The sequence below is a fragment of the Fusarium solani genome, assembly GCF_023522795.1.
Source record: "Fusarium solani strain SB1 chromosome Unknown bctg00000002, whole genome shotgun sequence".
Taxonomy (NCBI): Eukaryota; Fungi; Ascomycota; class Sordariomycetes; order Hypocreales; family Nectriaceae; genus Fusarium; species Fusarium solani.
In genome coordinates, this window is record NW_027072155.1 from 597,574 (window position 1) to 613,191 (window position 15,618).

The 15,618-nt window shown below is 52.4% G+C and overlaps 3 protein-coding genes across 3 annotated transcripts; 1 reads left to right on the forward strand and 2 right to left on the reverse strand.

Moving 5' to 3' along the window:
* Positions 1–491: 491 nt before the first annotated feature.
* MRS44_004152 (uncharacterized protein) lies at positions 492–2,556 on the reverse strand (the record flags this gene model as incomplete). Its single annotated transcript, XM_046267849.2, has 4 exons — positions 492–1,521; positions 1,576–1,674; positions 1,739–2,362; positions 2,420–2,556. 4 exons carry the CDS (start codon positions 2,554–2,556, stop codon positions 492–494), a joined length of 1,890 nt encoding a protein of 629 aa, XP_046125615.2.
* A 662-nt stretch (positions 2,557–3,218) lies between these two features.
* Positions 3,219–3,843, forward strand: MRS44_004153 (uncharacterized protein; the record flags this gene model as incomplete). The annotated part of the gene is made up of 2 exons (XM_046277679.2): positions 3,219–3,673; positions 3,729–3,843. 2 exons carry the CDS (start codon positions 3,219–3,221, stop codon positions 3,841–3,843), a joined length of 570 nt encoding a protein of 189 aa, XP_046125616.2.
* A 206-nt stretch (positions 3,844–4,049) lies between these two features.
* MRS44_004154 (uncharacterized protein) lies at positions 4,050–13,892 on the reverse strand (the record flags this gene model as incomplete). Its single annotated transcript, XM_065622078.1, has 9 exons — positions 4,050–5,114; positions 5,164–6,870; positions 6,928–8,272; positions 8,371–8,998; positions 9,049–11,412; positions 11,460–11,655; positions 11,706–12,593; positions 12,650–13,172; positions 13,219–13,892. 9 exons carry the CDS (start codon positions 13,890–13,892, stop codon positions 4,050–4,052), a joined length of 9,390 nt encoding a protein of 3,129 aa, XP_065478150.1.
* Between the last annotated feature and the right edge of the window lie 1,726 nt (positions 13,893–15,618).

The following is a 15,618-nucleotide window of genomic DNA, read 5'->3' on the forward strand; positions in this document are numbered from 1 at the left end:
CTTTCCTAAATGTCTGCAAAAGCATCCTTATTCGGAACCCTTGGTGGCGTCGAGTTAGGCACCTGTCTGCAATTTCGGTTGAGAGTTTTTCCGAATTCCCCTTGACTGAGGTTCCTCAAGGATGCAAAACGGGGGCCGAGCAAAACACAAAGAGCAATATCTAGCAGTTAGAAGAAATTGAGAGTTCATCCTCTTAATGCTACTGAGTTCTATGTAGGCATTACGTGTCAACCTCGCGACAATCCGGGACCCGGGTCGAGCCCCGACTTAGTGCCAGGCAGTGCTAAATTCAAAGATTGCCGAGCCGAAATTTCCTGGGCTACATTGGATGCTTTCACATAGTCAAAGGCAAGTATGTGATGCTATCATTACATGGATAATACTGTAAAACATTAAAACTAGATGGCCTACTGCTTTCGGTATGAACCAGAGCCGTTAACTACTGCTCTTGAGATTCTCGTGGGCCGGATGGCAAGACACTCGCAGCCAAGTTAAGCCCAGGAGAAATGTTCCAGGTGCAGAAGGATGTCTCCAGTGCCTCTCTTTACTATGTCCAGCTGCTCACGCGCCACGGCAGCCGAAACATCGCTCTGCATGCTGAGAGGACCACATACAAAGACGCCCAGGGACTGGCCAGAACCACTCGACCTGGCCTCTTCTTCCACCTTGGCTGCCAGGTCGGGCCTCGATTTCAGATGTTGGACGCTGTGCTCGGGGCTTGGTGCCGTCTTTTGAACGTCATCAACGTCTGATGTCGATATGACTGGGGTAGGCGTCGACTGAGACGCCTTTTCTGGGTGATCCAACGCCTTTGAGAATTGCCCCGTCTGTATTGGATTTTCTTCGTTTGCTTCCGAGCCCGTGTAATAGATTTCGACTTCAAGCCCGTGTGTTGGTGCCTCTGACCGTGACTTCAGTAGATGATGGACCTCCTCCTCGAACCAAGTGGTAGTCAAAATGTCTCGAGTGACCAAAATGACTCTTAGTGATTGAAGAGAATCTTCATCTGCAGGAGACCCGGCTCGGAGTTGACGGTCTAGATACGCCGTGATGAAAGGTAGGATCCAGCCCGCACCTGATCCACCAGCGATAACGAGCATGCGCTGGCTATCGTCAATAGCCGTGGCGTCAACACCACCATATGGGCCGTCTAACAAGACTCTCATCTTGGTGTTTGTGTGCAGCTCGGTGTAATGCGCCAGCCGAGCCGTGAATCCGCCGCGAGGGCGAATGAAGAAGACCAGCTCGGATTCGTCGAATCCGCTTCTGGCGTCCCTGGACGGTAGAGAACAGGCTGTAAACGGGTGAAGGGTCAAGGCGTGGGGGCCCAGGCCCATGAAACGAACGAAATAATGCTGGGCGACGGTCCAGGTTGCCTTGGTTGGTACAGAAACCCGAATGAAGCCGTTGGAAGCAATAGTCAGCTCGGCGTGATGGCTTATACTGTGTTCGAAGTAGATACGTGCCTGTCGATACAGCCATGACAGGGAAAACAGAACCCCGGTGGCGGCAAAGTAGTCCCTGTGAATTGTCAGTCATGAGTCTTGTGCAGTGCTGAGGGTCGCGACAACATACCATGCAGTTAGTGTAGCATCGCAGTGGAAGAACAAGAACAGCACAAACACGAGTGCAGCGACGAAATGAGCGAATTTGAACCACTCGTAGCATAGACTCCTGCGCAAATACATTAGTCAATAACTTTGCCGTTGTGGCTATAAGTAGTTTCGACATCGCCTACCTCAGTGGCCCCCATGAGGCAAAGGTCAACCAGGCTTGGGCAATAAGGGCGGCTACACCTGTCCAGTAGAAAACGGTGGTTTTCCACATGTCGATCATCATGCCCTTGTCAATGTTGTAAATGATGAAGGGGAAGGTGTGGATCAGGGAGAGCACGAAGAAGGCGTAGGATATCCAACGATGGCATATCTGAAGCCGCTCGTGTGAGATGCCAGTTACCAGAGTGATAAAGTTGGTCTTGGATGACGTGGCTATCACAAAGGGCAGACAGGCCAAAGCCATCCAGCCTGTTCTGGTCGCGATGGGAGGCGAGGATCCGTAGTCGACGTCGTCCGTGTTGGGCCAATAGTACGGTTTTGGGCCAAGCGTCATGGCGAAGAAGAAGATGGTACCGACACCGGCCAGTGCCAGTAGGCCGATGGGTGCCGAGTTCCAGTCCAGGGCTGGGATCCTGAAGGTTCTATACGACAGGTATCGGTACAGCGCCTTGGTCTTGGTCACAGGCCTCGTCTGCTGGACTCTTCGAGGGGTCAAGCTTCCTGCAACGTAGACTAGGGCGAAGACGATAATGCTTGCCAGGAAGAAGGCGACGGTAGGCAGCGCATAGCGGTGATCAGCTTCATACCTAAGAGACGCGTCAGTCGAGGCTCAGATGTGGTCATTATGGGACTCTACGACTCACCAAAATCTCCAGTAGCCCTCCTGGTAGTCGCATTGCGACGTCTCGTTAAAAGTGCATTCGTACTCGCGGTAGTTGCCAGAGAAGACCAGTGGCTTGTCAAGCCATGGTGTTGCACGGCGGTGAATCTGCTTGTCCATGTCGACTTGACCCCTACAGCTGATGGTAGTCGAGTGAGCTGTATTGCTCCCTTGTCAAAGAAGACTGGGCACCTGTGTATGAGGTGAAGTGTACGGACGCCTCCGTCTTGTATATTTATTCCCAGCCAACTCTGCGCCAGACCCGCCACCGGACTCTGCTCATGTGCGCTAGACTAGTCCGGTCCCTCTTGGCTAGATTACCGAACCGGTGCTCCGGGCTGACTGGCTGCGCATGTTTGCGCACGTTTTCCCGGGTCGTGACTGGTTTTGATACACGCCACGATCCAGAATAATCACCAACAGTTCGAGAATCCATGCGAGCCACGGCTAGACGGCAACAGTCTACATGGACATCACCAATGGCAAACTGCTCTCGCGAGTTGTAAGCCCACCTTGCTTGTGACAGCCGCGAATCACCTGTTGCTTGAAAAATGCTGACAAGCGAGGCTGACGCTCAATTAATACCCATGCTCGCGACTTCATACCCCTGAGACCAAAGTTCTATCACTCTGCTACCGCTCAACTGAGACGGAGAACAAAATTCCATTACTCTGCCTGCTTGGCTGAGGATCTCGAGCGCCGACGGAAACCAAAATCCTATTATTCTACCATCGCTCGACTGAGAATCTCCAACGACCGACACTGCCTGTGAGCCTTTCAAGATGGACATGTCAACAATGACAATGGCAATGGGCACAGCCATGTCCGACATGCCAACAGCCACCTCGGCCTCTACCTCCATGGCTACGTCGATGGGCAGCATGGACATGTCGCATTCCTCGTCCATGATGCCCGCTAGCGAGATGGCCATGGTCTTCTTCCGGGCCGTCACAACACCACTCTTCTCCTCGGCCTGGGCTCCCTCCAGCGATGGCACCTACGCCGGCACCTGCATCTTCCTGATTGCCTTTGCTGTCATACACCAGATACTCAATGCCGTCAAGCGCACACTCTTCAGCACGCCCGATGCAGTCGTGCTGCCGAGGGACTCTTATAATCCCAACATGTCGGTTGCTGAGCGCCTGCGAGAACAATTAGCCAACCATCCTTTCCGTATGGCCACTGAGACGAGTCGTGCCCTGTTTCAAGTCGTCACCAGTGGCATAGGATATCTGCTGTATGTCAGGTCCTCCGCTGACAGTCCCCCGTCTTGCGCTAACTATAGTCAATAGTATGATCGCTGTCATGACAATGAACGTCGGATACTTTCTATCAGTCCTGGGAGGGATTTTCCTAGGCACTTTGATTGCCGGTCGCTTCGGATCTGATGCTGCCTCTGGACACTGAGCCTATGTGACGACAATACCACCATCTTGTTGATCGGGTCCGACGTTCATGAAAGCCGCGAAACTTGCAAGGAAAGCTTGGTACCTTGTGGTTTCATACGACTTAGTGCTAGTTAGAATGACAAATGGAACTTATATTCATGCCTGATAGATCCTATACTCATACAATCCGTAACTCATGTGAAATCATACTCATACTAGAGAATGTCACTCCACCTCGAGAAGCTCATGGATCAACTTGGCTGCCCTCTCCATGCACTCGCAGAACCTCTGCGTCCTATCCCTCCCAGTAACGATCGAAAATTTGGCCGAAGCAGCATCAACAACATATTGAACCCACACCGAATCAGGATACCTCAGGACCATGCCAAACTCGCCACCTCCAGATCCTCCGAGATCAGTCGAACCCGTCATCAGCCAGTGAGGCCGCATGCTGATGTACGTCGGATCGTTGTAGATCTCAGGCATCTCCTCATCTTCTTTGAGAACTGTTTGCATGGCTGACATGGTTCGCTCGTAGCCCTTGCCTTGCTGCACGCGGTTGACATTGGCGACGTGGCTTCTTGCAGCGGCGAAGAGCAACATCTGTCGCTTCCGAGCTTCGATAGAAGGATTCTCGGCTGCATCGCAAAAGGCTTTGAGCTCAGCTGTGTATGTCTGGATGATCTCGGGACGGCCTTTGTGCGCGTGACCCATGGAGATGGCACTCCAGCAAGGATGGTTCTCGCCCAGGAAGTACTTGGATGCCAGCTGGACCATTGTCTCAAAGATGCCCTTGGCGGGAACTCTGTGGAGCTGCAGGTACTCTTGACCAAAGTTGACGCATTCCCAGGTCGTGAAGCCAATTATGGAGGTTTCCTGCAAGTATCGAGCCCGAACATGGGTAATGCGCTCGTCGATGGCCGGGGAAGATTGACAAGTGTACTCGTCTAACTTGATCTCATCCACGCCGTTCCGCGAATCAAGTGTATCTGGGCCGTCCCGTCGGTAGTTGAGGATGGCTGAGCTGGTGGCGTCGTACAACTCTCGTACCGTCATGCCGTCAATCATGCTGTGTTCGACGACGGACCCAGACATTCCGTTGGAGCAGACGACAAACTTGAGGCCCTTGTCAAACCAGCGGTTGAAGCCATCGTTGAGCTGCCAGCACTTCATTCGCTCGAAGGGAGTGGTGGGTGCGCCATCATCTAGACTGACGACAAATGCTGCACCTTCAACCATGTCGAGATATCGTTTGTTGTTCGGGCTCAGGTTCTTGAAAGCTTGACGCACCTACTCGATATTAGTATACTGAAGATCCTCTGTCGACACCAGGACTTACCTCTGCCCACGAGTCTCGTTCATCCGCGGTCAGAATGCCAACCCACGAATCATCATGCACCTTGTCCAAAATGGCCTGGAAAGTAGACTCCAGTTTGGCAAACGGAACATGCTGGCCTTGCTCATCGGTCAAGTTGACCTTGAACAAGTGGCCACGTCTGAGCACCGCAATGTAATTCTCAGACGGCATCTTGCGCATTTCGTCAATTCCCGGAAGAGCCTCCCTGAAAGAGTTGAACAGCCATCCATGGAGGTACATACACTGAGGCCGACCACCGATGACGGTTGGCTCCAGTCTGCTGCTCTCAAGCTTCTGCTTGAACTCGAGTGCCGCGAGCGAGATGATGGCCGCCCTCTCCGCCTGTCTGTGGGGGAACTTGCTGAGTGTATCGCTGCCGGCAAAGGTACTGAACGGTGACACGGGATAGTTCCGCCCGGTGAAAATGGTCTCCAGGTATGGCTTGAAGAGCCAGTTGTCGATGGTTGGGTCATTGAAGCGGTCCATGAGTCGGGCGTGGAGCTTTCTGCCCATTCCACTGGGCTCACTGAGTCTCTGGAGCAAAGTAACCATGTGCTCAAGCTCTGGCGGAGTCAGAAGATGCTTGATGGCACCGAAGTAGAGATCGAGAACCGTGTCAAGATCGAGCAGAGGCAGGATGGGCAGTTCCTCAGATGCGGCACAACAGTCAAAGCCATGCTTGGGATGACCGTTGACTTGCACCAACTCTTGACTCTTGTCCGCCTTTTGAATTGGGCCGGACCCGTTGGTGGTCGTTCCGTTGGTGGCTGTGCCATTGTTGGCCGTACCATTGGTGGTTGATTTGTTGGTTGTTGATCTGTCAGTGGTTGGAGTATCGTTGATTGCTTTGCTAGCGTCATCTGTCTTGATCTTGCCGATGAGTTTGGACTCTTGCAAGATTGTGTCTGTCAGGGTGATGATACTTGAAGCATCCAGAACCTGAGACGTCTGCAACGGGGCTTCAAATTCTCTCCCGATCCAATTCTTGATCTCGATGGCAACAAGCGAGTCGATACCTAGATCAGGAAGCGGCACGTCCAGTCTCAAGTCATCTGGGCCAATGGCGATGAGCTCCCGGATCTTTGTCGTCACGGCGTCGGAAATAACATCATGAGTCTCCTGGATTGTGTTGGCAGCTGCGAGCTTCTGGCTGAGAGTTGCGGGTGCTTGTTGCGCTTCATCCGCAGTCGACGTGACGTCTTTGGTCTGAAGGATATCGGTAAAGAACGGGTAGTTGTATGTGCCGTCGTTGGGGATTGCATTGGGGTCAATGCCGACAATCAACTGCGAATATCCATCACGAGGAGCCTGTGAGCCAACCGCATACTCAACCATAGAAATGACCTCGCCGAACTCCACGATCGTGGCTCCTTGTCTGAAGAGCATCTGTCTCCGCTCTGGACCAGTCGTATCGGCGTCAGAACCGCCAATCAGCGCGGGCATGATCGTCGTGAAATGCGTCTTGGATCCAGCGGCAAGTTGCTGTCTCGCGAAACCTTCTTCGAACGAGTTGCCCGAGTTGTAGTGAGCTTGTCCCTTGGTTCCCAGAATTGCCGCAGCTGAGGATATCATGACGAAAAAGTCAAGGTTATCGCTGGCAAAAGCGGCATGCAGGTTGAGAGTACCGATCCGCTTTGGACGAACTGCTCCGTTGAATAGCTGGGCATCCATGTTCTCCAATGTGCCATCCTAGTCACGAGTTAGCGAGGTACTTATCGTCGAGGCAGTAGAGCTATGAATACGAACCTGGAACACGGTGGCTGACTGAATGACACCCCTGACAGGAGGCAGATTGTCTGCACACCAGTTGGCCACTTCCTGGACCTTGTCGCCATCTGTGATGTCGCAGGCAGGGAGATACAGCTTCACCCCGAGAGCCTCCAACTCTCTCTCTAAGGCTTCCCTGTGACCCGAGTGCCTCGTTGCGCCACTCCTGCTCAAGGCCACGATGTGCTTTACACCGTGGGATGCCAGCAGAGGACAGATCTTCAACCCGAGGTTTCCCAGACCGCCAGCAATCACATAAGTCGCGTCTGACGAAAGCCTCAAAGGTGCTGGTCGAGGGACTGTGGCCTTGACAAGAGCTCCATCATTAACCTCCAGGACAATCTTGCCCTGACTCTTAGAGTGCAGTCGGAAAGCGTCTTCAATGTCCGAGATAGGCATCTTGATGATCGGAGAAACAAGCCTCATGTGGTCATTGCTGAAAAGCTCCATGACGTTGTCCAAGACCTCTCCAATGACTTGTGGCCGACGATGGACGAGGAGCCCCAGGTTGAGCGACACAAAAACCGCGTTCTTGTCAGTCGTCGTCATTGTCAAGGGACTATCACCGTATCCAATGTCGATAAAGGTTCCAAACCCCGCGAGGCATGCCCAACTGTCTTCGAATCTGGAGCCTCCCAGGGAGTTGAGGATCACGTCGACGCCCTTTCCGGCTGTTTGACGAATCACGCCTTCCCTGAAAGTCGAAAATTGGCTGGAGAAGATGTGGCTTTCTGGGATGTGGAACTCGTCTCTAACCAATGCCCTCCCAGCAGCGTCTTTGACAGTGGCGAAAATCTTCACACCCATCATCTGCGACATCATAATGGCAGCTTGGCCAGTTGGTTCATCTGCGGCGTGGATCAGGACGCTCTGGCCAGTTTCAAGTTTTGCAACGTTGAAGAGCGCATGATATGCGGTCACAAAAGCCGTCAAGAGCGAAGCTGCTTCAGAAAAGGCCATCGAGAATGGAATCTTGCGCATAAGAGTCGGGTTTGGAATGCTCGGATTACTCGCGAATGGAGCCGTGCCTTCGAGACCAAACACTCTGTCTCCGACCTTCCATTGCTCACGAAGGCCGGTTCCAACAACTGTGATTATACCAGCCCACTCTGAGACTGCTGTTGTTTTGACTTGCTCGCTGACATGGCCGAGAGCTGTGTCCACGTCCGTTGAGTTCACCCCAAAAGCTTTGGCTTCGACCTCAACGTCGAATGGGCCCAAGATACCACGAGGCTCGTCATCAGTGAACCGAATGCTGCTCAGCAGCCCAGGTGTTGCGATCTCCATCCTCAGAGGTCTCTCTGGTGAGAAAAAGGTGTGGTGTCTGTCGTGGTCTCGTCTGTCTTGCTTTGAATCCATCGCTGATAGTTTGCCGCCGCCCTGACTCGGGGAACGAGCACTCTGCCATCGTTGTACTCATACTCTAGCTCGCAGGTAGGACCCCTCTGTTGATGGAAAGAAATGTCAATGATACGAAGCATGACGCGTAGGATGTCCAAGTTTGCAGGAGCGTCTTGCTTCACAACGAGTGAAACCAGCTTCAATGATTCATTCTCTTTGCGTGCGACACGGGTGAAGCCAGTCACCATGTTCATGTCGGCCCCCGAGGAAGAGTTAGCACCGTCTGCTCTCATGCTGACCCAGAGAACAGACTTTGCTTTGAGGGCAAGCGTCTTGAGCTCTGAGAATCTCGCTGACGATGGGTTGGCCAAGAGTGGATCGGATCCCTCGTCGAGAACGACGTACAGAGACTCTGGGACAACTTTGTGCCGGGTGAGGCCGGAAATGGACGAGGCCATGCCGTTTGTAGCCAAGATTGACGAGAACTGGCCGGCAAAGTTCAGGAGCTTGCCTTCAGTGTTGGTGATGATGTTGACTGGCATTCTTTTGCGGGTTGTAGAAGCCAGAGCAGTTGAGATGACGCAGTAGCAGGACTGGCCAATTCTGTCAAACGTCTTTGTCGCCTGCTCAGGACCACTGAAGTTGTTGACCGAAAGGACATGCTCCCATTCGGCTGGTGAAGGAAGTGGCAGTTGGTCAGAGTGTTGACCTAAGAAATCTGTAAGTAAAGGCGTGCAGAATGGAAGAGAAGAAACATACTTGACCACATGCTCTCCATCATACCAAAAATGAGTCCGTATGTTGGCGATGGGTCCCTCATCCCGAGGAGAACAAGAGCGCCGCCCGGGACCAAAAGCTTGCGGGCATTCTTGACAGCCTCATCAAGTGAGTTGGCGATGCGTAGCACGTTGTTGACAATGACCACATCGTAAGAGTCGGGTCCGAATCCTTGGCTCAGCGGATCCTGGTTGATATCGAGAGCCTTGAAGTTGACGCCCTCATGTTGAGCAAAGGAAGACTTGAGTTGTTGCAAAAGCGAAAGCGACACATCGGTCAAGTCATAAGACTGGATGTTTCGTCCCTCGAACGCCTTGAGGATATCACCAGTGTGGTAACCGGTGCTCGATCCAATTTCCAAAACCTTCATCCGAGGTCTTTTAATCGCATAAGACGAAAGATACTGACTGACGTGGACACCGAGCTTTCGTCCCGTCTCAATATTCTCCTGCACTTGGCCGAGTCTGCCCTTTTCGAGGAGCAGTGGCAAAGGGTCCATTTCTCCTTTGACGATGGAGATCAAATTCGGGCCGATTGTGGAGAGGAGCTCTCCCTCCACACCTAGCTTCGGGAGCGACGAGAGGATCTCGATAGCCGAGATCATGGAGACATCCGCTAGTAGCATCTTGCTCGCTTGTAACGAGTTGTAATCCTGCATCCATGTGTAGAGATGCTTTCGGCAGCCCGTCAAGGCTGATGGGTCAAATGCCTCATCATCTCGACAGATGTTGTTGATGCACGATCTGATGTGCAAAGCTGCACCTCGTGCGAGGACGACATGATGATCGATAGCTGCCTTTCCCGGTGGTGTCGTCGGTCTCAATGATGGTCCTGAGAAGAAGTCGGCGTCTGTCTCCCAGTCGACGTGAAGAACAGTATTTCGCTCATGATCCTCATCAGGCGACTTTTGCCCCTCTCCGATCACCACAGTCTCCAGGTTAGACATGCTCACAACTGGCTCCGCCCGTAGATCTGTCTCGCCCTTTTCAAGGACGGCAATCTTGGCTCCAGTGGCAAGCAAGCCAACCACGACCTCGAGTTCTCGTCCGGCTTGGTTTGGAACAGTCGGTGAAATAACAATCTCTCCGATGGAGGTGGGCATGACAGATCCTGACTTATGATAGATGGCTTGGAGGGGGAGAAAGACATGCGTGATTGCGTCTAAAGTGGTTGGATGAATGAGGTGACGCTGCATGAACTGACCAGGCATGTGACTTTGGACATCCGGGACACGGACCGTTGCGACCGCTTCATGATCCCCGAGGTTCAAATGGACAATGTCAGCAAATGTTGGACCGTAGACATTTCCGTTTCGCTCGAGGTTGGAGTAGATGGTGTCATGGTCGACCTCTGTCTTGCAAGACTCGCGAGCGTTTTGCACCCACTGGGCCCGTATATCTGAAGCGATGTCCTCCTCTCGAGTGCCCTCTACTTCGTTTGCTTGTGAGCCGTACTCAGCCGTGACTAGACCTCGGCAGTGCTCAGACCACTGTCCCTCTGCGGAAAGTGCCGCAACGACAAACTCACGCCAGGTTGAGGGACCTCGGCGAAGAATGATTTGGGCTTCAACAGTCTCCGGGCTATCCGGGATCACCAGAGCCTTGATGAAGCGGACATTTTGCAGTCTGATGTGACTGACTTTGTCGGCTTTCTTGCTGTCCTCGGCAAGTTGCCATGCTGCTTGGATGGCCATGCAGACATAGCCTGATCCTGGAAAGATCTTGAAGCCGTCAATAACGTGGTCGGCGAGCCATGGCTGGCGATCAACGCTGAGAATCTGTCGCCAAGTGGGATCAATCGAGTTGCCGCTGATGACTCGCAGGCCCAAGAGGTCATGATAGGGATGCTGACGCAGGCGATACTCCTTGCTGAGTCGAGATTCATGCCAGTATTTGGCTGAGTGGTCCCAGCTGTAAGTAGGCAGATCTGAGATGACCTTGGCGGAGAGTGCTGGCGATCCGAGAGAGTTGGCAGTGTCGACATTCACAGGGTAGCCCAGCTCAAACAGCTTTCCGACCGCAGAAAGAACGGACTGGCGGGCATCTTGAAGACGAACCAGAGCTGACGTGTACTCATAGTCAAAGTTGGCGAGGTTCAAAGCCTTGAGAGTCTGTCCAAACGGGCCCTTGAGGGCTGCGTGGGGACCAATTTCGATGAAGACGGGATTCATGATGCCCGAATTCTCTTGGCGGAGACAGCGGCAGAGACTCTCAAGAGCTTCACTGAACCGAACTTGAGAGACAAGGTTCTTGACCCAGTATTCAGAACCGAATCCAAACGTCTTTTCCATTGTGGTGACGGAGGAAAAGAAGCGGACTCCAGTCGATGAGAGGGTAGTTCCGCGAACTAACGGAGGTTAGCCTTGAAAGTCTTGAGGCTATTGGCTCATTCACCTTCACCAAGCGCGTCGAGATATCTGGGAGCCACGGTCCTCATGTGGTGGCTATGATAGGCCGTGTCAACTTTGAGCAGTCTGTTGAAAACAGAGGCCTTTTCGAGGAGCCGTTGCAGATCCTCGACTGCCTCTTTGTCGCCCGTCAACGTGGTGCTTACGGGGCTATTGATGCATGCAACCGACACAATTCCGCGCTGCACGAGAATGTTAGAGAAATTGACTAGGATTTTTGGGTTCGACTTACCGAGTATGGAACTTGTTGGATATAGGGCAAGATGGCCGCTTCGCCAAGGCCAGCCGCAAGCATGGCACCTTGGGTAGGAATCATCTCATGACACCAAGAAGCAATCTGACTTCGACAGAACGAGACAGTCAGAGCTTCTTCCTGTGACAAGGCACCTGCTGCATACGCAGCTGCGATCTCTCCGCTGGAGTGACCGACAACAGCCTCAGGTAGGATGCCAAGATGCTTCAAAAGATCGACAAGAGCAACTTGGATTGCCGTGCTGGCTGGCTGTGCGAACTCGCTCTTGTCGATCTGCGAGGAAGCCTTGTCTTTTTGAAGTTCCTCAACCAGACTCCATGTGAGACCAAGAGACTTCAAGATGCTGTCAGATTTGAAAATAGAGTCTCGAAAGACTGATGGACTGGCTGCCTGCAAGAGCTCGCGGCCCATGGCAAACCATTGAGCTCCCTGGCCAGTAAAGAGAAAGACGACAGGCGGGTGTCTCGAGGATCTTGTCAAGGATAGGCGTTCGAGGGATGAAGCCAGGTCCTCGGCTGATGAGGCAACGTAGCTAGCTCTCCAAGCCATGAGGCTTCTGCGAGCGGCCAGAGTATGGGCAAGATCACCAAGATGGAGTGTGTCTTGACGTGAGCTCACCCACTTCTGGAGCTCACTGAGGTTCGAACGCAGACAATCTTTCGACTTGGCAGAAAAGACGAAGAGTCGAGGAGACTCCATACGCTTCTCCAGACGGTTGACGCCGTTGGTATGAGCCTCCCCACTGGTTTGAGGAGAGGCGTCTAAGGCTTCAAGGATAACGTGAGCGTTTGTTCCACCAAAGCCGAAATTCTGGACTGAAGCTCTGCGGATAGCGTTTGATGGCCAGGGTTGAAGGTGTTGTGGTATCTAAATGGTATAATTGTGAGTGTCTGCTGTCAGACCTGGGAGTGGGTGGAACATACCTTGATTCCATACCTGTCAATATCCCGTAAGCTCTTCTTCAAGTTCACTAAGCTCGGCACAGGCAGTATGTACCCTTTCTCCAGGATCAAAGCAGTCTTGATGACTGCAGCAAGTCCACTGGTACATTCAAGGTGTCCCATGTTGGCCTTGACGCTGCCAACATAGAGCTCCGAGTTCTTGTTGGGACAAAACACCTTTTGGATGGCGCCAAGTTCAATCTTGTCTCCAGCAATCGTCCCCGTACCGTGAGCTTCGACGTAGGCCGTCTCCGTTGGGTCAAGACCTGCTTGATGGTAGACTGCTCTTGTGAGCATCTCTTGAGACTCTGCACTTGGGTATGTGATGCCGTTTGTCTTGCCATCCTGGTTGACACCTGTGTTGCGAATCACGGCACGGATTGGGTCGCCGTCTTGGAGAGCGTCATCAAGACGCTTGAGGACAAGGGTAGCAACGCCTTCTCCTCTTCCATAACCAGAGCCACGCTCGTCGAACGAGTAGCTCTTGCCGTCATCATTAAGCATACTAACCTCGTTAGTGCAACCTCCAATTGTGGTCAAGGGTAACCTACTTCAGGAAACTCATTCCAAACATAAACTCCGGAGACAGAATGAGATTAGTTCCTCCAACAAGCGCAATTTTCGACTCTCGATTTCGAAGACCCTGGCAAGCCTGGTGAAGTGCCACCAGACCTCCAGAGCACGCTGTATCCAAGGAAAGTGAGGGTCCCTTGAGGTCAAAGAGGTATGAAATGCGATTGGCCACGATGGCCTTGTGAGTTCCGGTTACATGGTACTTGGCCAGGTTGTTTGTATCCTTCATCATCATCGTTTCCCAATCTTGACTAAACGTCGCGACGTAAACAGCCGTGTCAGATCCACGGATGCTTTCAAGTGGGATACCAGCATTCTCCAGAGCCTCGTATGAAGTCTCGAGGAGGATACGCTGTTGTGGATCAATAGCTTTTGCTTCGTTGGGGGAAACTCCAAAGAACTTGGCATCCCAGGTGCCAATGTCTTGTTGGATAAAGTGACCACCACGTTGGTTATGGCCCTCTTGGGAATCTGAGTAAGGGTGGTGAAAAGATTCCCAATTCCAGCGATCTGGGGGCACATCTTGCCAGGCTGTGCGGTTGTTGGAGAGGAGGTCCCAGAGCTTTGATGGGTTGTCTGCACCTCCGGGTAGTCTGCAGCCCATGCCAATAATGGCAATAGGGATAGGGGTTTGTGGACAAGTAGAAGGCATTTTAAATGGATTGAAAATTTGCAGTGACGAGGTGAGGATGAACGTGCTTAAGCCTAAGATATCCAGTGTACGGACTTTGACGTTATATATCCAACAGCCCGGGCCCTCTGATGATCCCTGAGTTTGTTCTCTCGTCTCCCATCCTTCATCCTTCGAGACCATATCTCCTACTTGAAGCAGCTCGCAAAACAGCCTATCAAATTTCCAGTCCTGCTATCATGACAACACCATGTCTTGAACCACCCGGTGGCACAATTCACCAAGACGCCGCTAATCTATAATGTGGCCAGTTTCTCCCACCTCCATCATGCCGGTTCACGGATCTTGGCGGGTTCTCTATCATCTAGCCCTGCACGTGTTAGGAAGTTGGTTCTCATATCTCGGCGTATACTCGAAACAGCAGATGCCAGAGTCTCACTATGATCAGATATGCAGCTGCGCCTTTGTGTAACTTTTAGATATGGCGACAGCTTCAGGGGCAGGCTTCACACTGCAGCGGCTAAAAGAGTTTTAGAGTGATGTCTGGGAGTTTGAACGTACGAGGCACTGCAGTGATTTTCTCTCTTGGATTGCCATGACGAAGCAAATGCCTCAACTACGTTCCAAGCCTCAGGTCTAGATGAGGCCCTTGCTGCACGAAACCCCTGAAGTAAAAGTTCAACTGCGGCGTAGCTGAGGCAGGGAAACTCTTGGGCTTCTAGAGGACGTACTTATGTAGTGGTAGGGTGAACTATCCGTCGGATCCGAACGATTCAGATAATACTTGCCTGACGACTCACGCCTTGTCGATTCAGAAGTTCCACTTCGGGACACCCGTTACGTTACACGTGAAGCCATAACCAACTCTGCTAGGCCAGTAAACGAGCGAATCCCCCCACAACCCGGTCTCTGTCTAGCATCAACCAAGAGGGCACCCGGTAGTTGGAGCGGGTAGCGGGTAGATAGTATGATGCGGATAGATGGCGGGATCGCCGCCCGCCCGCGGCTCTGCAAGCTGCAATCTTCAGCCAGGATGCGGATCCCACGAATAACAGGCCTTTCAGTTATCCAGGGGGCGAGGCGGAAAAGTCTGGCCGTCGATCCGATGCAAGGTAGCATTTTTCGTACCGTGTTCGGATTAAAGGGATCCTTCCCCGAACCCCTTGCTCTTGATCTCCTGATTGAGGTCACACACTCTTTTGAGATTACGCAACCTTGATTCCTTCTGTGAAAAGTTGCAGACGACTAAAAGCCGGGGTAAGACATTCCCAACAGTTTTCGAGATGGGGGTGGAAGGCTGATCGTCATCATCTTTTGTCATCCACGCAAGTGCGAGCCATCATTTGCAACGTTGATAGTAAGCGTGAAAGTCCAATGAAGTCTTATTCTATCATGGTTCCATGCCAAACCCATGCTGTTTCACGCCCTCGTGACAAGCTGTTCGCTTATTGATGACCCGAATGTGAGTCAAACTGTTCAACGTTAACAGCCCAGTCTACGTTGTAGTAACCACTGGGGCCTACACGTATTTGTACTCTGTCTGATTACCTATTAGCTTAACCGAGCTGACGAGTGCGAGTGCGAGCGCGTCAATGGCCTGACCTTGCAGCCGCGTGCCCCAGATCTCACAGGGCGCGCCCGCACTGGGGCTTTATTGACACATCGACTCTTTTTAGCGCTCGTATATTTAAGCATAATCTTCCATTTTCGCGGTGTTGTCTTTCTCTCCAGGTCAACTTTAACACGG